The following is a 22,353-nucleotide window of genomic DNA, read 5'->3' as shown; positions in this document are numbered from 1 at the left end:
GCTTTCGACCGTACAAGAATACATATTACCAAGCACCTCGCCCCGCAAGCAGGGCACAGTCCTTTCGGAACAGACACAACATGAGGGGAGCAGGCTCAGGTACAGGCTCTGCCTATACCCCACAATGAGAATCAACAGACTCCATCCACAGGAAGAAGCCATAGGGGGCAGACTTACCCTCTTCTACCAAAAATGGGTAGAGATAACGTCGGACAAGTGGGTCCTAACCATCATTCGAGAGGGATACTCTCTGGACTTCCACAGCATTCCTCCAGACAAATTTGTGAGATCATCGTGCTACTCCCGCTCCAAGAAGACGGCAGTGGAAACCACACTGACAAAGCTACTCAGCCTAAAGGCGATGACCCCAGTGCCCACGCATCAACAAAATACTGGTCATATTCCAGCTATTTTATCGTTCCCAAGAAGGAAGGAACGTTCCGGCCCATCCTGGACCTCAAGACAGTTATTTGTTATCTGAGGGGTACCACACTTCCGCATGGAAACCCTACTCTCAGTCATAAGGGCAGTACAGCCAGGAGAATTCCTGACTTCATTGGATCTATCCGAAGCCTATCTCCACATCCCGGTCCATCACGACCATCAACACTTCCTACACTTTGCAATACTGGATCATCATTACCAGTTCCGGGTACTACCCTTCAGGCTAGCTATCGCCCCTTGGACCTTCACCAAAATCATGGTGGTAGTGGCGGCAACACTGAGGAAAGAAGGAATCCTCGTACATCCTTATCTGGACAGTTGGCTGATCAGGGCAAAATCTCCAGAGGAAAGTTACCAGGCGACCACCAGAGTCAAGAATTTGCAGAAGTTTGGATGGGTCGTCGTCAAAGCCAACTGCTGTCTGCAGCCCTCCCAATTGCTAGAGTACCTGGGAGTCCGGTTCGACACCAAGCAAGACAAGGTTGTCCTTCCCCCTCCAAGGAGAAGGAAACTAATGAGTCAGCTGTGAAAACTGCTGAACCCTGCCCGCCCCAAGGTATGGGACTACCTCCAAGTCCTCGTCTCATGACATCAATCCTAGAATTCGTTCCATGAGCAAGAGCCCTCATGCGCCCTCTACAACGTTCCCTACTGTCACAATGGAACCCGATTGTCCCAGAACTAATCCATTCAACTCTGCTACCAGCAGAGGTTTGGACCCAGCTCCAATGGTGGCTACAGGAAGACCATCTAAGCAAGGGAGTAAAACTATCCCCACTAAACTGGATCTTGCTCACCACGGATGCGAGCCTGCGAGAATGGGGAGCCCACTGCCAGGAACTAACGGCCCAGGGACAGTGGGACCAGGAAGAGGCGGGATGGAACATAAACCAACTGGAAGCTCAAGCAGTCAGACTAGCCTGTCTACGATTCGGCCACAGACTCCGGGGCGAGTCTGTCAGAGTCAAATTGGACAACGCCACAACAGTTGCCTACATCAACCGCCAGGGAGGAACCAGAAGCCAGCAGGTGTCCCTGGAAATAGAACCCCTCATGGCGTGGGTGGAAACAAGCCTGCAAGGGCTTGCCATACTGGGTCAGACCAAGGTTCCATCAAGCCCAGCACCCTGTTTCCAACAGTGGCCAATCCAGTCCATAAGAACCTGGCAAGAACTGGGCAGGATCATCCGAAAGATAGAACACTACAGGGGGCTAGTACTTCTAGTGGCCCTGGACTGGCCAAGAAGCCCATGGTATGCAGACATGCGAAAGACTTCTTGCGGGGAACCCTCTGTGCCTGTCTCCACACAGGGACCTTCTCTGGCAAGGACTGATCCTCCATGAAGACCCGACTCTATTCTCTCTTACAGTCTGGCCCTTGAGAGGACTCGCCTGAAGAAAAGTGGATACTCCTAAGGCAGTGATTGACACCTTACTTCGAGCATGCAAGCTCTCCACATCACTAGCTTACACACGAATATGGAGAGTATGTAAGCTAGTATGTAAGACCGCAAGATCCTTCCGCGGACAGTCAAAATTCCCAAGATCCTGGACTTTGCAGAACAGCCTGAACAAGGGGTTGTCCCTCAACTCCCTAAAGGCTCAGGTGGCCGCACTGGCCTGCTTCAGAGCCAAAGTGGACGGCATCAGCCTATCAACCCATCCAGATGTTTCCCGCTTACTGAGAGGGGTCAAACAAATCCGACCACCCTTAAAGTGGCCAGTGTCCCTATGGAATCTCAACCTAGCACTAGACTTCCTAGTGGGAACTTCCTTCAGACCAACACCCGGTGTATCACTACAGCTCCTGACCCTGAAGACTGCATTCTTAGTGGCAATATGTTCAGCCCATCACATCTCTGAGCTTCAAGCACTATCCTGTCGAGAACCATTCCTTAGGTTTACACCGGGATCCATACAGCTACGCACTGTCCCCTCCTTTCTACCGAAAGTAGTTTCTCAGTTTCATCTAAACCAAACCATCTCGCTGCCATCTCCAGATGAACACAAGGATTTGGAAGACTCACACCGTCTTCTCCATCTAAACATCAGCAGACTCCTAGTCCGATACCTGGAAAGGTCGGAATCTGTGCGAAAGATGGACCACCTATTCAACCTTCTCAGCAGAAAGAAACAGGGGGAAGCGGCCTCGCGGGCAACTATAGCCCGCTGGATCAAAGAAGTAATCAAGGCAGCCTACATAGAGGCAGGGAAGCCTTCACCTCTACAAGTCGAGGCCCATGCTACAAGGGCCCAGGCAATGTCCTGGGCGGAAACCAAGATGCTGTTGCCTGCCGAGATCTGTCGGGTGGCGACATGCTCCTCCATACACACCTCCAGGTTCTACCGCTTGGATGTCCAGGCTCGGGAGGACACAACCGTTGCAAGGGCAGTACTAAGTGGGCCATGGACAGCCTCCCGCCCTGTTCGGGAGTAGCTTTTGTACATCCCTTTGGTCCTGAGTCCATCTGGCTACATGCTAGGAAACTGAGAAATTACTTATCTGATAATTTTGTTTTCCTTAGTGTAGACAGATGGACTCAGCATCCCGCCCTCGGCTGCCCCAGAATCCGGGAACCTCTGATGACAAACCCTGAGAACAAGACAAGCACGGGTAAGCCAGGTATTACCCCTAGTTCAAGACACCCATAGTTGCCGGGTGTCGGCGTTATTCGGTTAAGTGCACTGGCTGTCCCCAATCTGGAAATCAGTTGAACCAGTCCTAGTTAATCAAGTTATTAAAGCACACATATATCCACAATTGCTTTTCGAGGAGAATACTGAAGAGCTAAGCTTCCTGCACGGGTATATGAAGGCTGACTTCAGCTTTGAAGTCTGACTCAGTCTCCCATCTGCTATCAGGAGTACACTATACCCATTAGTCCTGAGTCCATCTGTCTACACTAAGGAAAACAAAATTATCAGGTAAGTAATTTCTCCAATGCGTGGGTGTGCCATCACCAAGCGGACGACAATCCCTGAGGAGGGAGGAGCGGCAGTGAAGGGATGTGCATGATAGGATTGAGGCCATCCTTAAGCAAGCATTTAAAGTGGCAATGACTTTGTAGATAGCTTCTTGTTGTACCCTATTGGCTTGCTCCTGTTTACTTCTCTCTCAGGAGGTCGATGAGTCTGCTGTGAATTCCAGGGCAGCGATGGAACCAGCAGCTGCATTTTTGGCAGATGCGGGCTGTGATTTTGTCCATACCTCTGCCAGAGTGGCAGCTTAGGTAATAGCAGCCAGGCGACAGTTATGGCTGAGAAATTGGTTGGCCAATGCAACTTACAAGGCTAACCTTACAAAGTTGCCCTTTAAAGGCTCACTCTTGTTTAGGAGTGAGTTGAAGAAAATCTCCAATAAGTGGGGTGAGTCCCTGAAGATAAGCAGATGCGTTCCTTTAGCATGAGAGTTTGTGCTAGGGGATCCAAGCATTTTCGACCCTACAGAGGAACGGCCTTTCAAATTACTCGATCTTTTGGTAGGTCTCAGTCCTTTTGTCCCAGACGGGGGGGGGGGGGGGCGCAGGCTTGGGTAGTGGAGCCCCTCCGAACCTCCCAGTGAAGATGTGCCAACCTACCCTGAGCACAGGAGAAGGGGGGGTTCTCTCTCTCTCTCTCTCTCTCTCTCTCTCTCTCTCTCTCTCTCTCTCTCTCTCTCATCAGAGGTGGGTTGAGATCACGTAAGACCAGTGGGTCTTGGAGGTGATACGTGATGGATATGTGCTGGAGTTTTACAGTGTTCAGAGTCGTGTTCATGGTGTCTCCTTGCCACTCTCCACAGAAGAGGCAGGCGGTGGAGTGTATATTGTCAAGGCTCCTCAGTCTGAGGGCTATGGTTCCAGTGTCCACGTCTCAAGAAAATACGGGCTGATATTCCATTTATTTCATTGTGCCCAAGAAGGAGGGCTCTTTTCGTCCCATCCTGGATCTCAAAGGCGACTCATTTGCAGGTGACTCATTTTTTAATAGAAACCTTGCGCTCAGTGATGATGGCCATGCAGTTGGGAGTTTCTGATCTCCTTGGATCTGTCTGAGGCATACCTGCATATTCTCATCAAGCTAGAGCACCAATGTTATCTGCGATTCGCGGTTTTGGGACATCCTCATCAGTTTCAGGTGCTGCCTTTTGGTCTGGCCACACCGTCCAGAAGTTTTTATGAGGTTATGGTGGTTGTGGCAGCAGAGTTGAGAAAGGATGGGAATCTGGTATACCTGTACTTGGACGACTGGTTGATTTGAGCCAACTCTTTGGAAGAGAGCCCCCTGGTGTTGCAGAGGGTAATCTTGTTGCAGGAGCTCAGTTGGGTGGTGTTCAGTTCGACATGAAGCAGGGCAGGGTTTTCCTAACAGAGGATCGTATACAAAAGTTGTTGGCACACAAAACACCCAACAGTGTGGTCCTGTCTACTTACCTGATAACTTCCTTTTCTTTTAGACAAGACAAATTAGTTCAGCTTCCTGCCCTTTGCTGCCAAATGGTTGTACTATGGTCCTCCTGCGTGGTTGTGTTCCAGGGGTTACTGATAATTATTAATCCAGTCCCTAGACTAGTGTTAACCATTTCAGTATTCAGCCAACAGGAAACACTGAGCTCAAAGAATGTTTCTGTTTATTGATAAAGTTTTTGCTAGTCTGTCCACAGTTGGCCTGTGAAGAGAATACTAGCAGGCTGATGTCAGTGCAGGAGTATGTATACTATGATGTCAGCTTTGCTCCATCTTCATCTGCTGGTAGAGGTGTATAACCCACTGGTTCTGGATTCATCTACCTGGTCTAAAGAAAAGGAAACTATCAGGTAAGTAGTAATTTCTCATTATAGTTATACATTTAAGATATAGGACACAATCTTTAAGATTAATTCACACTATGCTGAACAAATATTAACTGTTAAATGAAAGGCTAGCAACTGTTAAGTAAAGTATTTATTTGTACAACCATTGAATTAACTTTGAGTAATCAATACATTAGCTATTTTTAGGAACGCTTTACTATTGTTCTAGCTATGTAACATGGCATCAGTAGACCAAGCAGATTTGTCAGCTGCTTGAAATGTGATTAACTTCAAAAAGGTATCCTAATATTGACAGCAAAAGCAAAATATTTGCAGTTTATTAAATAAAATGCCATTTGTATGTTGTGTAATCAAAATACTTAATTGCCCACTAAATTAAGGTTTGTGAATTTTTTTTAAACTTTCATTGGTTGTAACAGGAGATTTTGAGTATTTGGTTTCATCAGATAAGAGTTGATAGAAATGCTTTCCATAAACAATGTAAAAACCTTTTATCAAATAACACATTCTCTATTTTATATGCGTACATTGTGATGGCACAATATATTCTTATTTTTATTATATTTGATAAATCTTACTGACAATGCAGGATGAAAAGGATTTAAAGTTATTTCAATGATATGTATTGTTAGGGTAGGTCTTTGGTTCTGGTCTAATTTATTATTGATTTTTCAGGCCCACAGCAGCTGAACTTTTAAAATGCAAATTCTTCCAGAAATCTAAGGTAAAATATTTTGTGGTTTAAATATCAGCTTGAATGAGAGTGTGCCTTCCATTTTGTTTTAGTTTTAACCTTTTGTTTTGCAGAACAGAGAATACTTGATGGAAAAACTAATTATTAAAACACCTAATATATCACAGAAGGGGAAAAAGGTAAGACTCTTCACACGGTTTTTTCAATAGATTTTGAATTTTACAAAGCATTCTTTAATGCAGATTCTCTGTGGCATGATTAAAAGAATTTCACCATCTAGTTTCAGTTCTGAAGTGGAACATTCATTTATGCAAATGCATACAATAAAGGGTTTGTTAATTTAACTTAATAATATAAATGATGGCAGATAATGACCATAATGGTCCATCCAGTCTGTCCAGTGCTGTTTTAGGGTTGACCAATGTATTTCTGGAAGCTCAAAGTAATTTTATCCTCCCTGTTTTAGTTTGCATACCAAAATCTTTATCCATGCACATGTATACCATGGTAAACAGTGCTGAGAGAGTTTGTTAATCTCCTTGGATGGTCTATATTGTAGCACAGTTATATTCAAAACATTCCTTATTGTCCTTGCCAGACCAATTAAGGCAAGTAGGCAATATCCCTTTGCCAGCATATGCTGATGGAGAAAAAGATTGTACACTGACTTCATTCCCTTTCTAGGGGTATGGTTCTGCCTTCAGCTTTTCAGTATTTCTGTTTCCAGCAAATGGTGCAAATAGCTGGACAGATACTACAGTTAGTAGTAGACTGCTCCTGGGAAAGCTTGTAGACTCAGGCTCCCTTTAGAGTGTAGGTGAAAAGACAAGGATTCTATTAGGGCTGACTCAGATACTGAGTTTCTGCGTCGGGTCACACATCAGTCATCAGCTCAGTGTGCTGCAGCAGTCAAAAAAGCAAACAATGTTAGGAATTATTAGGAAGGGAATGGTGAATAAAATGGAAAATGTCATAATGCCTCTGTATCACTCCATGGTGAGACTGCACCTTGAGTACTGTATACAATTCTGGTCACTGCATCTCAAAAAAGATATAGTTGTGATGGAGAAGGTACAGAGAAGGGTGACCAAAATGATAAAGGGGATGGAACAGCTCCCCTATGAGAAAAGGCTAAAGAGGTTAGGGCTGTTCACCTTGGAAAAGAGACTGTTGAGGGAGGATTTGATAGAAATCTTTAAAATCATGAAGTCTAGAACTGGTAAATGTCAATCTGTTATTTAGTCTAAGGACTAAGAGGCACTTCATGAAGTTAGTAAGTAACACATTTAAAACTAATTGTAGAAAATTCTTCTTCACTCAACGCACAGTTAAGCTCTGGAATTTGTTGCCTGAGGATGTGGTTAGTGCAGTTAGTGTAGCTGGTTTTAGAAAAGGTGTGGATAAGTTCATGGAGGAAACGTCCATTAACTGCTATTAATCAAGTTGCCTTAGGGAATAGCCACTGCTATTACTGGCTTCAGTAGCATGGAATTTACTTAGTGTTGGGATACTTGCCAAGTACTTGTAGCCTGGCTTGGCCACTGTTGGAAACTATGCTGGGCTTGATGGATGCTTGTTCTGACCCAGTATGGCAATTTCTTATGTTCTTAAGTTGTTCTCAGGGACTGTTCCTTTGAATCCTCTATTTAAAGTTGATTTGAAAACAAAAGGCTTGCAGCATTGTCATGGAGTACCCTGACTCCAGGGTTTCTGGAGTCGGGGTACTGCATGAGTAGCAGCATGGGACTGCAAGGCAGGATTCGGGGCAAGATAACTAGGCAGAAGACTGGCCCATTAACACCCTCCCCTGCATGTTGAGCCCTTGGGTTCTGGGGGGCCAGTAGTTCTCTGTGCTGGCAGTATATAGTGAGTCTGTTCAGGAAACATAAGAATATAAGAAATGCCATACCGGGTCAGAGCAAGGGTCCATCAAGCCCAGTATCCTGTTTCCAACAGTGGCAATCCAAGTCACAAGTACCCAAACATTAGATAGATCACAATCTATTATTACCATAATACCTTATGGATTTAACCTCTAGGAATTTATCCAAATCTCTTTTTTTAAACCCAGTAACACTAACCGCTGAGACCACATCCCCTGGCAATGAATTCCAGATGAGGCAGGCAGGACTTGACAGGCAGAACAAGGCAAGGCTGGGTTGGATACTGGGCAGGAGCTGGAACTAGACAAGACACTGACTAAGGCAAGGTAAGTACAGGACTCTGGTACAGGCAGGACTGGAAAGGATACTGGAATACAGGGCATGACAAGACTAAACTAGGCTTACTAGGGCAGGACTTAGACAAGGCAAACAAGGATAACACCAAACAAAACATATGAGCCTGAAGGCAATAAGGCAGGAGGCCCGAAGGCCTGGAGAGGCCACAAGGCAGGGTGCTAAACAGAGTAGGCCAGAAGGCCTCAAGGCAAGGCACAGAGCAAAAAGGCTTCAAGGCAAGGAGCAAGGGTCAGGTCATGGAGCCAAGAGTGACACCACGACAAGACACAGGTACACTGGGTTACATAGGGCTGAGACTGAGGCGTGGCAAGAGCAGTGAGGAGGAGCTTAGCAAGGGTAGTGATGAGGCTTACTGAGGGCCTCTGCTAGTGGAGAGGTATCATTACAGGAGTCAAGAAGGAAAGATAGGATTTCACCTGCTGTGTAGCCTTAACACACAACCTTTTCCCTGGACACTTTCCTGATTTCATATGATGCTGTATCCAATTTAGACTTGGTCAGAGGTCTGAAGTAATCATCTTTCTCTTTCCCTCCTTCTACTTCCGGTACGGCCATAAAAAGAGGGAGGAATGGTACATAAAACATTAGACTTGCCTTACTGGGTTAGATGAAAGGTCCATCAAGCCTATATCCTGTTTCCAACAGTGGCCAAGCCAGGTCACAAATACCTGGCAGGATCTCAAGGGTAGATTCCAAGCTGCTTATCCCAAGAATAAGCAGTGGATTTCTGCAACTCTACCTTAATTGTTAATTAACTCTTCCTCCAGGAACTTCTCCAAACTTTTTTTTTTTTATGCATCTATACTAATAGCTTTCACCACATCCTCTGGCAACAAATTCCAGCCTTAATTATGCATTGAATAAAAAAAAATGTTTTCTCTTATTAGTTTTAAATATATTACTTAGTAACTTCATTCTGTGTCCCCTGGTTTTTATACTTTTTGAAAGAATAAATTGATTAAAGTTTACTCGTTCAGTTCCACTCATTATTTTATAGATCTATCATATCTCCTCTTAGGACTCTTCAGCTTGGAGAAGATACAGTTAGCCTTTTTTCATAGGGGAATTGTTCCAACTCCTTTATCATTTTGGTTGCCCTTCTCTGTACCTTTTCTAATTCTGCTATATCTCTTGAGATGTGGTGACCAGAAATGCACACAATACGAAAGTTGAGGTTGCACAATGGAGCTTTCTTGGCTGCTACTGCACACTGAGCAGAAGATTTCAACGTATTTTCAACAATGACACCCAAGTCTTTTTCCTGAGTGGTGACTACTACTATTATGGAGCCTTTCAGGAAAGGATTTAGGTGTTGAAAATTCACTATAGGGGTGAGATATATAAGAGAGGTCTATAAAATGAGTGGAATGAAATGAGTAAACATGAATCAGTTAACTCTTTCGCAAAGTGCAAAGCCCAGGGGAAGCACAGTGAAGTTACTAGGTAATATATTTAAAATTAGTAACAGGGAATATATATATATATATATATATATATATATATATATATATATATATATATATATATTTATTTATTTTTTTACTTGCTTTATAATTAAGCTCTGGAATTTTGTGAAAACTGTTAGCATAGCTTTGTTTACCAAAAAAAAAAAAAAGTTGTACAAGTTCCTGGAGGAAAAAGAGTTGCAGAAATCCAAATATGTCAAGGCAGCCCAGCGTGTCAGTTAGTGCATTCTTCCTGGCTTGGGAGTAGGCAGGCACCAGGTGATTGGGTGTGAAATATGTTGAGTTGGCATTTTGCCAACAGGCAAATCTAGGTGAGTTCCTTAGATTGAGCCCTGGCCCCTATAATGGAAGGCAACACTGTAGTTTATATGGAACAGGGCCTGGTCAGGACACCTGTTTTTTGGTGGGATCAGCAGCCATTTTACTGCTGCTTCATGCCAAAACTAATATGAAAGCATGCCAAGCTCTTTACCTCCTTCTTCCCTTAGATAGTTGATCAGGGAAATTCCATGGGGACTACATATTTTCCCTCGGGCTCAGCAGAGCCTGAATAGCTCTAATTTTTGAGTTGTTTCATCAGGCAAACTCACAGGCATGTTAGAGCAACTGTGTCCTACAGAGCAATGAAGTTAGTGTAGCTGGGTTCAAAAAAGGTTTGGATAAGTTCTTGGAGGAGAAGTCCATTAACGGCTATTAATCAAGTTTACTTAGGGAATAGCCACTGCTATTAATTGCATCAGTAGCATGGGATCTTCTTAGTGTTTGGGTAATTGCCAGGTTCTTGTGGCCTGGTTTGGCCTCTGTTGGAAACAGGATGCTGGGCTTGATGGACCCTTGGTCTGGCGCATCATGGCAATTTATGTTACAAATATTTCACTGGTAAACAAATTTCTGGGAACATTTTGTTTCCTCCACAATCTTTGGTGAAACAAGTATATTTTAACAAGCTGAACACAAATGCATTTATTATGTCTGTATCACATACCGTTTGCCAGAAAAGTGCGATATACATTAAGCATTATGTGTCTGTAACGGCATAAGCTATAATGGCAATGTTGGCACCAGAAAAGAAAACTAAAAATGTTTTGCTGCAGATTTTCATTTGTAATCACTGTCAGACGCATCGCAGATGAGAGTCCAGCATGGAGGGGTTCCACTTGCCTTGATACCGTTTCTCCATTTTGACAATGTCTTGATAAAACCTTTCACCATGTTCATCACTCACAGCACCAAGGTTGTCTGGGAAGAAGTCCAAGTGGGAAATGTATCTTCAATGACGTTGCACTTCATCAATTTGCCTGAAGCAGATTTTCAACCTGTTCGACATAGTCTGCTGCCTTATAGTTGCCTAGAAAGTTACAAACGACATTCTTGAAGGCTGTCCATGCAACATGTTCTGTACCTTGCAGAAGCCCATCAAAGTGGCTGTCCATTACAGTTTGGATTTGTGGGCCAATGAAAACACCTTCCTTTAACTTGGCGTCACTTATGCGTGGAAACATTTGCCGCAAATAATCAAAGGCTTTACTTTGCTTGTTCATTGCCTTAAAGTTTTTCATCAGCCCAAGTTTGATGTGCAAAGGTGGAAGAAATATCTTACTTGGATCCACCAATGGGTTGTGCGCAACATTCTTCTACCCTGGAACAATCTTCTTTTGGAGAGGCCAGACTTTTCTGATTTAATGCGAATCTCTTGTTAGACTGTCCCACTCACAAAGGAAGCAACAATACTTGGTGTAACCAACATCAGACCAAGTAGAGTTGCAACTACCTCGAGATCACCACACAAATTCCAGTTGTACCTCGAGTACTGAATGTGGTTCAGCAGATTCTTTCATATGAATGTGGTTCAGCAGATTCTTTCATATGAATGACATATTCAACAGGTATTGATGGGTAGATATTGCCGTTGTGCAGCAAAACAGTCTTCAAACTTAAGGTTGATGAATCAATAAACAGTCGCCATTCTTTTGGGTAGTGGTCACATCAGAGAGCACAAAACAATCCATTGATGTCATAGCAAAAAGTCAGACTGTCTACTTGGTTGAAGTATTTTGTCAAATCTTCATGACTGCTGCGAAATACTGAAATTTTCGTATCAGATGACAAAAGATTCCATCCTTGCAGCCTTGACCCCAGCAGCTCCGCCTAACTCTTCGATAAAGCCAAGTCTCTGACCAGATTGTTTAGCTCTGAATGAGATATTAAATGAGGATGGCTGGATGTTTATGGCACAAAGTCAGAATCAGCTGCAGCTTCCATCTGCGAAGTCTCGCCATCATTGCCTACCTCCTCATCCTCACCATCAAGTGTCCACACCTCTGGCAGTTTTGGAACAGGAAGACTGTCGTCATGCGGCACTGGTCTCATTGCCGATGCAAGGTTAGGGTACTCAAACTTCCTGTTCTTTGAGTATCCTGACATATTCTTCATGCAGAAGTAACAGTCAGTTATGTGATGTTTCTGTTCCCTCCATATCAGTGGGATGGCAAATGGCATGGATGGTCGCACACCTTTCAGCCAAGCTCGCAGACTACTGGCACAAGATGCACAACATATATGAGGAGCCCATGCTCTGTCCTGGTCACCAATTTTGCACCTGAAGTATAATTTGTATGCCTTCTTAATGAGTGCAGTTATACTCCTTTTCTGTGCTTTCAGAGTAAACTCACCACAGATGTAACAAAACGTGTCACAGCTATTACGACATTGGTGCGACATTTCATAAAGTATATGAAATTAAATCCAAAAGCTTTAAACTCAACAGCTCATTCACACAGATGTTGCATAGGAGACTACCCATTGCTGCTGCTTATATAAGACTGTGTTATCATGGAAACAAGTTGGAATCTTGCAGCTGAGCTGGGGCTTGCCTGTGCAAGTTCTGGCATGATCAGGCAGTTTCTTGGTGTATTTTAAAAAAAAGGTTAGTCTCTGTTACATGTTACGTTGCTTATGGCCATCAAAAATACAACATGAACTTTAAAAATCATAAAAACTACTGTCCAGCAAAAAAATATATGTATACGAGAGTTTTAAAATTTCACAATTATTGTAACACAAAATTGGCCATTTCTCAAAAACCTTACGTGATGTACAAATTTCGAAGTAATATCTGTGATCAGCATCAAAAAATCTATTTGGAACTCTAAAAACCTGAAGGAAACAAAAGCTTTGTTTACCAGTGTTCCTTTACACATGTGACCCTTCCCAGATGATCTTTTAAGGCCAAATTAGGCTTGTGATGCTTAAGATTGCTGCAGCCTTGGATGGTCCTACTTTTAGACCTTTTTTGGATTCCTCCTTGAGACTTTTCCTGCCCTTATCCATGCCCTGGCATAGAAGAACCTTAGATTAACCTCAGCAGCATTTGGAGTGCTAGAGCACTCCATTACTGAAACAGTCCCAGAGAATTTAGAACTTAGAAGAGAGAGCTGATGTAGCAGATAGGGAAAATTACATCCTCAGAAAGTGATAATGTGTAATGAGTTTGGCTGCTAGGCAGCTCCCCTGAGCTACATTTTCTGTAGCTCTAGCCACCTCCTTGATGGCTCCATGACACTGCAAGGCCAGCCCTATTTAATCCTGCCTCTCCCACTACTTGGGGCATCAAGTCTGCTTGACTCTTTGCTTTGGCCATCTTAGCGCTGCCTTGCCTCATCTTCTATTTTCTTGCCTTGTTCCTAGTTCTTGTGTTGTATTGCTTTCCTTGTCTACATCCTGCTTTGTTTGAACCTTGTCTATCCTTTGTTCCCTGTGGGCCTCATGGTTGCCTTTTGGCCAGTGTGTCTAAGTCTCCCAGTGGCCTAGCTTCTAGTGCTTTCTCTGCCTTATCTTTGTCCCATTTAGACTGCTGTATGGCCTGCCCCCTCTGTGTATTCCTGCTCCCTGTCTGTCTGTTTGTGCCCTGCTTTTCTCTATTTCCTGCCTTGCCTCCAGTTCCTGGCTAGCCCCAACTTTGCCTCTACCTTGTCTTCTTAGTTAGCCTTCCTTGGACTGATCTTGTTGCCTGACCTGGATTGTCTTTGACCCTGCCTCTTCTTATTCTCTGCCTTCCTTGACCTCAGCCTGGACTCCGACCTTGTCTGACTACTGCCAGCTCCCATGCATCGTAGTAGAGAAGTCCTGCTGGCCACCAGAACTTGCGGGCCCAACCCAAGAGGGAGGGGGCTGGACAGGGAGAATATCTTGCCCTGTTCTCTACAGACCCCTGCAACTGGCCTGCTGGACTGTGAAAAATTGCCTGAGAGGGGAGGCTGTTCAGGAAAGAAATGCTGGTTACCTTTACTTCCAGGGCATGATCTCCTGCAGCTTTTGGATGGGCAATGAGGTAGTAGTCTGTAGGGCAATCCCATACATACATACAGCACTCTTCTAACATTATCTTCTAACATTATCCGCCCAGCACTCTTCAAACCACATTCGTCCAGCTCTCTTCAGACAGCATTCGCCTAGCACTCCTTTTGACCGTAACAATTCCTACAGTCTTCCACTTCAGCCACTTACATCCCAACATGCACCCCCTCACAATTCCCATCATCCACAATCCCAAATGGAGAACACCAAAGCCCCCTTCCCCCCCATCACAATCGTCAACAGAGGCTCAGGCCCATCTTGCTGACACCACTCACTCAATTCCTTGGACTAACTCTATTCTCACTCACATTGATTAATGCGCAATCGATCGCTAAGAAAAGTCATATATTCAATGACTACCTATCCGATACAAAACCTGACATCTGTGCTATCACAGAAACCTGGTTAAAACCCTCCGACACTGCACTAATAAATCAGTTACCCACACAGGATTACGATGTTCTCTCTATTCCCAGACCCAAAAAAAGAGGAGGTGGACTTCTCCTCGCAGCCAAAAAAACACTGGGTCTGACTTTGCAGACTTCCAATAACATATCAAAGATTGAATTTGCCCTATTCAACTCAAAACATCTGACTATCGGCCTAATCTATGCTCCCCCCCGGAATACTGGAAGCTGACCCATCCTCCATCATAGAACTTACAGCAAAACACCTAAATTCCACGAAACCTACCATCCTCATGGGAGATTTTAATCTGCACGTAGATATCCAACCTCATTCTACCAACTGTAAAACTTTTCTCTCCTCTCTCAACAATATGGGTTTCAGACAAATAGTGACTGAACCAACCCACAAAGCAGGCCATACGCTGGACCTTATCTTTATAAATGAAGGTATCACAACCCACACCACTCCAACTTGCACTCCAATACCTTGGTCAGACCATCGAATTATATCATCGGTTTTAAAAATAAAAGAACTTCCACCACAATCCACACAACCTATAACTATATCGCTTAGGAAACAGTGCTCAGGAGACCAACTCGGTGAACACCTAGCCAAGGAACTTGAGCACCTAGACCTATCCGACGTAAACTCAGCAACTTCATCATGGACCAACATCACTAAAAAGGTTGCAGATCAAATTTGCCCCATGACAACTAAATCTATCAATCCAAACAAAGACAACAGGAGACCCTGGTTCACACCGGAGCTAAAAAATCATAAACACGAGTTGAGATGCAAGGAACAAAATTGGCGAAAAAACCCATCTACAACCACCCTCCTCATCTACAAATCATGCCTTAACTCATACAGAAACAACATCAACACAACAAAGAGAATATTCTTCTCCAAAAAAATCCACCACCTCATTTTTGATTCAAGAGCTCTTTTCTCCTATGTATCAACCCTCACAAAACCCCCGGCACCTACCATTCCAGACGATCAAGCACTCAATAAAGCGAACGAACTGGCAGACTTCTTCGACAACAAAATCACTTCACTTCTAGCCCCCCTCAAGGGACCATCTACACATCCAAAACACGTAATCAACCTCACCCCCCAATCTTCGCAATCACCCACTCAACAAACACCTCATTCAACCGCTCAACCACCACTCCCAACAGATCAACAACCATCGCACCCAAATGTCAAACAACCTAACACTTCACTAACAGTGCTCAACACTTTTGAGCTCACATCCACTCTAGAAATAGAGAATATTCTCAAGAAGATAAAACCATCCTCCCATCCATCAGACCATATTCCATCCAACAAACTGAGTCTGATCTCCAACACCATAGCCAAACCTTTAGCAGACATTATTAACTGCTCCTTCACTCAAGGACATGTCCCGAACCAACTCAAGTTAGCCATGCTCAAGCCGCTCCTCAAAAAACCCAACTTACCCACCTCAGACCCAGCAAACTTTAGACCCATAGCAAACCTCCCGTTGATTGCCAGAGTTATGGAGAAAGTTGTAAACAAACAACTTACAGAATATCTTGACGAAAACAACATCCTCACCTCAAACCAATTTGGCTTTCGTAAGTCTATGAATACCGAATCATTATTAACATCATTATCAGACACTATCATTTTCAACCTAGAAAAGGGCCAACCTTGCCTCCTCGCTCTCCTGGATCTTTCATCAGCGTTTGATACCGTTAACCACTCATGCCTCCTGCAACGCCTAATAGACATCGGCATTGCAGGAGTAGCTTTTAACTGGTTCAAATCATTCTTGGAGAACAGAACATACAAGGTCAAGATAAATAACAAAGAGTCCCACACCATCGAATCCAAAAGGGGGGTACCACAAGGATCATCCCTCTCCCCGACTCTTTTCAATATTTATCTACTCCCTCTTTGTCAACTTCTCACTAACCTTAAGCTAAGACATTACCTATACGCGGATGATATTCAAATCCTCATCCCTATAGAAGATTCCATACACAAAGCCATATCATTTTGGAATAAATGTCTGTCAGCTATCAACAATCTACTCACCAGCCTCAACTTGGTTCTAAACAAAAACAAAACTGAAATCCTCATTATAACTCCAGAAAACTATACCCCTTCCTCACATTCTAACACTAATCAACATCCGGTCACCGCAGGGCTCTCCACCACGCAACAAGTTAGAGACCTGGGAGTCATCATAGACAACAGACTCAGTCTCAAATTCGTCAACACAACAAAAGAATGTTTCTTTAAACTTCAAACATTAAAGAAACTCAAACCTCTCCTCCTATACAGAGACTTCCGCATGGTTTTACAAGCCATCATACTCCCAAAGCTGGATTACTGTAACTCTCTCCTCCTAGGCCTTCCAGCATGCACCATCAAACCACTTCAGATGGTCCTGAACGCCTCTGCAAGAATTCTATCAAATGCCAAAAAGAGAGATCATATCACCCCAATTCTCCACCATCTCCACTGGCTTCCGATTAAATACAGGATCCAGTTCAAGTCTTTAATGATGATACATAAGGCCTTACACAACATCGCACCTCTCAACCTAACATTCCAAATTCAATTACACACATCTGTGAAACCAACCAGAAGCGCCTATCAGAACAGACTAATCACACAACCTGCGAAATCCGTTCTGAGGAAACGTGCATTATCCACAGCGGGCCCTTCACTTTGGAACTCGCTCCCTCCAGACCTTCGTTTGGAACCATGCCACTCTACTTTTAAAGGGAAACTTAAGACTTGGCTTTTCAAAGAAGCTTTCCCCTAGAGCCAAGAACACGAAGAAAAGTCTTTTCAAGCCCACAACGAGTTATTCAGATCTATTTTTTTCTTCCTTTGTTAATCAGAAATTTACACATGCTGACTTCAATGTAAAAACTTGTTTACTTAGTTTTTGTTCAATGTAAAACTTCTTTTATTCTGTTCTATGTAAACCGCTATTTGTAGCGATAGTTACTGTTCTTTGTGAACCGGGGTGATATGTATATTATACAGGAACCTCCGGTATATAAATTATTTTAAATAAATAAATAAATATTCCTGAATGCCCTTGTCTATATGTTTCCCACTTCATATGACTGTTGGAAATAGGATTTCTTGGTGTAAGACACCTGATTCCAGCCTTAAGTAGGCCAAGATATCAAGGCGTCTAATTGCCTACCTAGGGAAGTGAAGGATATGGTGGTGTATCACTTAGGAGAGGTTGTCTGCCTCTTAAGACCACTGTTAATGGATGGAAGCACAATATTCAGGGACACCTGTGATGGAAAGATTGAGTTTCTGCTTAAACGATCATTTTTCTATAGTCTCTTTTCCCATGCCGTTATGTAAAATGGTGCTTTGATTTGTTTTCCTGAGTTGGGTCCAGCATCTTCTGGAGGCCTTAGCGACCTTTGCCACAGATGAGGGGGGACCTGCTCCTCCTAGATGGATTCACAGCTGAGTTTCGTATGATAAAGTGGCACTCGGAGCTTCTTCAGTCTGCTTTCCTCCCCCACGCTTATGTGACCTGGCCCAGGTTAGCTCAAGAAGGGGGTCACAGGGTTTATAGGAGTGTTTCTCGAGAACCTCCCCACAGAGTGACAGTCAATGCAGCCTCAGCCTTGTACAGTGTTACCTTCTCTAAGCGATAACTATACTTTGGAGTAGTTTAGGGACCAAAGCTCTGAGACTTGGTAGGAGTGCTTATGGGAAGACCCTTCTCCCCACCCCACCCTGCACTTGGTTTGGGTCATTTCATATCTGCTCAGGCACCTTCTCCTTTCCTTGGGAAGGTAGTCCAGGACAATGTGTTTGGCTGGTGTGGATCCTTGTTGCAGACTGTGTGTTTAGTTTGCTGCTTCCTGGAAATTCTTTGAGGAGTCTTCTCTGGGTGGTCAATCAGCGGGACTTCCCTGTTGTCCTTAATGTAGGACTTGGGGGCAATGGTATAAGTCTGATTTGGTCAGACACAGGTTTTGGGGCTTTCTTGCCCACAATACTCTCCCTTCAAGGGAGGTTGGGTTGCAGTACTATTTATTTCAGGTCTCCCAGAATGGGCAGCAAGTTCTCGTATTCTGCAACTGACCAGGCAGAATGGCAGATCACCCTAGGTGGCTCCTCATGTGAATTCACAAGGGCATCTTCCCCGCCTCCCCTCCCCCCAAATCACCACCAGGAGTTACTATTGGATATTTTTTTTCAGATGTGTTAGCTGTCAGTGAGGGATCCAGGATACTCTGCTTTCCCCTTGTGCTACCCATAACTTTTAATCCCTGCTGGTTCAAGGGGTAGAAAAAGCCTCCCTATGCAGGGACATATGGTTCCTCCTTTAGTCAGATATGTGATTATTCAGGGCTGAGTCAGAGTAGGAAAGCTGATTTGGCTACAATCTGAGTTAAGCAATTGTGGAACCTCTAGGCCAGGGTTGGCAAAATTTGGTCAAGAGCCACAAACGAGTCTAGTTTTCAGATTGTCCACAACGAAAATGCTCCACATTTGCATACACTGCTTCCATTGTATGTAAATATCATACGTATTCATTTTGGATATCCTGAAAATGAGGCATGTTTTTGTGTCTCTTGAGGACCAGAGTTGGCCACCCTTTCACTAGACTGATTATCTCAAATTTAGTTTTTCGCTCCCCCTTCATCCCGCTAGACTCAGGGTTATAAGGAAGCCCTCTCATATCCAAAGAAGGAAGTGATTCAAGTGCTCAAGGCCTTGCTGCTTATATTTCCATGTTTGCCCCCAAGCACGATTTTTTCTGCAGGTCCTAGGCTTCAGAACATTGTACCTTAGGTGCAGATTACATGCATCTCGCTCAATTTGCATCTTTCTTACGGTGTTAACCAGTAGGTCCACTGTTGCAAAACTACTTTGCTTCTTTTGGGAGTTTGAGGAGCCTGAGCAGGTGGCTTTTCATAGTAGTCTTTTATAGAGAATGGATTTTGTGTTGTCTCCATGGTTATTTTGCACTATAAGCATAAGCCTTATAGGTTAAGAACATATTTGCCATTCTGGGTCAGATAAAAGGTCCATCTAGCCCAGTAACCTGTCTCTCTCCAAAGTGGCCAATGTAGGTCACAAGTACCTGATAAGATTCCAAAAGGTTGATAGATTCTATGCTGCTTATCCCAGTGATAAATAGTGGACTTCCCAAGTCTATCTTAACAGTTTATCGACTTTTTTCCAGGAACTTGTCCAAACTTATTTTCTTAAACCCAGCTACACTAACAGCTTTTACCAAATCCTCCAGCAACAAATTCCAGAGTTTAATTACGCATTGAGTAAAAAAAAAAAAAAAAAGAATTTCTCCTATTTGTTTTAAATGCATTACCTAGTAACTTCATTGCATTCCCCTAGTCTTTGTACTTTCTGAAAGAATAAACAACCAATTTGAATTTACCCCTTCCACTCCACTCATTTTATGGACCTCTATCATATCTCCCCTCATCTGTCTCTTCTCAAGCTGAATTGCTCTAACCTCTCTAGCCTTTCCTCACAAGGGAGTTTTTCCATCCCTTTTATACTTGGCTGTATAGGGAGAGGCATGGTCAGCATAAAAAGGTGGGTGATATTGCCCCTGTATAGGTCCCTGGTGAGACCTCATTTAGAATACTGTGTACAGTTCTGGAGTCCGTGCCTTCAAAAGGATAAAAACAGGATGGATTCTGTCCAAAGGAGTGGCTATTAAAATGGTCAGTGGTCTTCATTCTAAAGCATATGGGGATAGACTAAGATCTAAACATGTGCACCCTGGAGGAAAGATGAGATAGGGGAGATATGATAGAGACATTCAAATATCTCAAGTTTCAATGCACAGCAGCTGAGTCTCTTTCAATAATAAGGTGATTTTAGAACAAGTGGTCATGTGAAAAGGGGTAGACTCAGGAGTAATCATAGGAAATATTTCTTTACAGAGAGGGTAGTGGATGCATGGATTGACCTCCAGTGGAAGTGGTAAGAGATAAAAACTGTATTTGAACTCAAGGGGCTCTGTAAGGAAGTTATGGGACTTAGATAATGCTAAATTAATTGGGCAGACTAGATGAGCTTTTGCTCTACTGAGCATGTGTGGGAATTCTTGCATAGGTGTTGCTTTGTGAACCCTCTCAATCTTCATCAGAGTACCAGCACTGAAATGAACCTGTCAGGTTTTTCACTGAAATAAAACAAACTGTTTTCTTAGTTTCCTTGCTGCCTCAGCAGCTTCCAAACAGCACTTTTAAATGCTACCAAAAAAAAAAGATAAAGGATTAGGAACAGTTTGTTCCTCACCATCAGGTCTATCCTGTAAAGTGCGGCCGCGTTTACCCTGCTCCTAAGCCGCGTTATCCCTTCCTGCGATCCCGAATCCACTATAACCTACTCCTACCGCGTCCTAAAATCCCCGGCCAACCCCTTCCGCACGCGGCATGGATATTGCATGCAAACGAGCGAATTAGCTATTCCCTAGCATCCCGTAACCCGCGCCCCGACTATCGCTATCTTTCCCTGCCGTTTTGTCGCGCGTTTAACCTGCAAACTTACCGCCTACCCTGACCCTGCGGTAGAGGCAGGGGTAAGGGTAGGTGGCAAGCTTTCCCCCAGCCCCCGCTCACCTGCCCCGGCCGCGATCGTGGGTGCCGGTCTCCGTGGCAGCCCCAGTCCTCTCCCCTCCTCCCGAAGCAAAAAAAAAGCGAAAAAAACGTTGCAGCCCCCCTCTGATGTCCGGAGGGTGCTGCAAAAAGTAAGTTGCTTCGCCGCTGTCAGTTCTTCCCTCCTCCCGGAGCTGCTTTTTCAGCCTTGCTCCGGGAGGAGGGGAGAATAGACACTGACAGCGGCGAAGCGAAAAAAAACCAAAAGCAATTTTGGTTTTTTTTCAAAATTTTGGTTTTTTTCCAAAAGCGACAATTTTGGTTTTTTCCCAAAAGCGACTTACTTTTGGGATCTGTCAAGATCCCAAAAGTAAGTCGCTTTTGGACGCCTGCACAACTTACTTTTTTTTGCAGCCATCAGCAGGAACACATGGCGATCGTGGCTCCGGTAGCTCCTCCCGACGAAGATGGCCGCCTGCACGGGGGAAAGCGTGCAATTGGCCGCTCAAGACGTGGCGTCACGACGTTTGGCGTCACGGGATGTGATTTTTTCACATCACGGGATGTGAAAAAAAACCAAAATTGCTTTTGGTTTTTTTTTGCTTCGTCGCTGTCGGTGTCTATTCTTTGCTCCTCCCGGAGCAAGGCTGCTTTTCGCGCCCTGCTCCGGGAGGAGGGGAGAAGAGACACTGACAGCGGCGAAGCAACTTACTTTTAGCTTTTGGTTTTTTCGCTTTTTTTTTTTTTTTTTTTTGCTTCGCCGCTGTCAGTGTCCCTTCTCCCCTCCTCCCGGAGCAAGGCTGCTTTTCGCGCCCTGCTTCGGGAGGAGGGGAGGGGGGACTGGCAGTCCCGACTTCCTGGTATCTGTCATTTCAAATGACATTTGAAATGACATACCAGCGTGGCGTGAAGCGTTAGGCCCGCGCACCCAGGATACTGTATAGGCTCTATCCAGTAAAATGGGTTGCGCGGGCCTAAGGCTTCACGGACGCGGTTTACATTTACATAAAATTAATGTTCAGGATCGAGCGGTAGGTGTGCTGCACTGTGCGTGCGGCAACCGCGGGTGCCGCAGGCACTAACGCAGCTCTTCCTACCGCTCGGTACAGGATAGACCCGCATGTCAGGTAAGAAGAAATCCATGGTGAGTAGGTTCAAGGACAGTATTTGTGGTAGGAGAATGTCCATTATTGATGGACATGAACTCTGCTACCGTTGCCTCTCACCAGACCATGACCAGGCCAACTGTTCGCATTGTGGACAGATGACACCCATGTGCCCAAAAAACAAGGATCTAAAAAACGAAGGAACTGTATAAGTCTCTCAGAAGTTGCAGTCTGTCCTCCAGGAGCCCTGCCTCCCC

The 22,353-nt window shown here is 44.3% G+C and overlaps 1 protein-coding gene across 1 annotated transcript in view; it reads left to right on the top strand.

Annotated features, from left to right (window-relative positions):
• STK39 (serine/threonine kinase 39) overlaps positions 1 to 22,353 on the top strand; it is a 484,232-nt gene that overhangs the window by 210,378 nt on the left and 251,501 nt on the right. Inside the window, exons 9-10 of the mRNA XM_029605673.1 lie at positions 5,912 to 5,960; positions 6,044 to 6,109. Coding sequence (XP_029461533.1) covers positions 5,912 to 5,960; positions 6,044 to 6,109 — 115 coding nt within the window. The remainder of the gene's footprint in view (positions 1 to 5,911; positions 5,961 to 6,043; positions 6,110 to 22,353) is intronic.

The sequence above is a fragment of the Rhinatrema bivittatum genome, chromosome 6 (assembly GCF_901001135.1).
Source record: "Rhinatrema bivittatum chromosome 6, aRhiBiv1.1, whole genome shotgun sequence".
Classification (NCBI taxonomy): domain Eukaryota; kingdom Metazoa; phylum Chordata; class Amphibia; order Gymnophiona; family Rhinatrematidae; genus Rhinatrema; species Rhinatrema bivittatum.
This window is presented reverse-complemented; position numbering and strand designations above follow the sequence as displayed.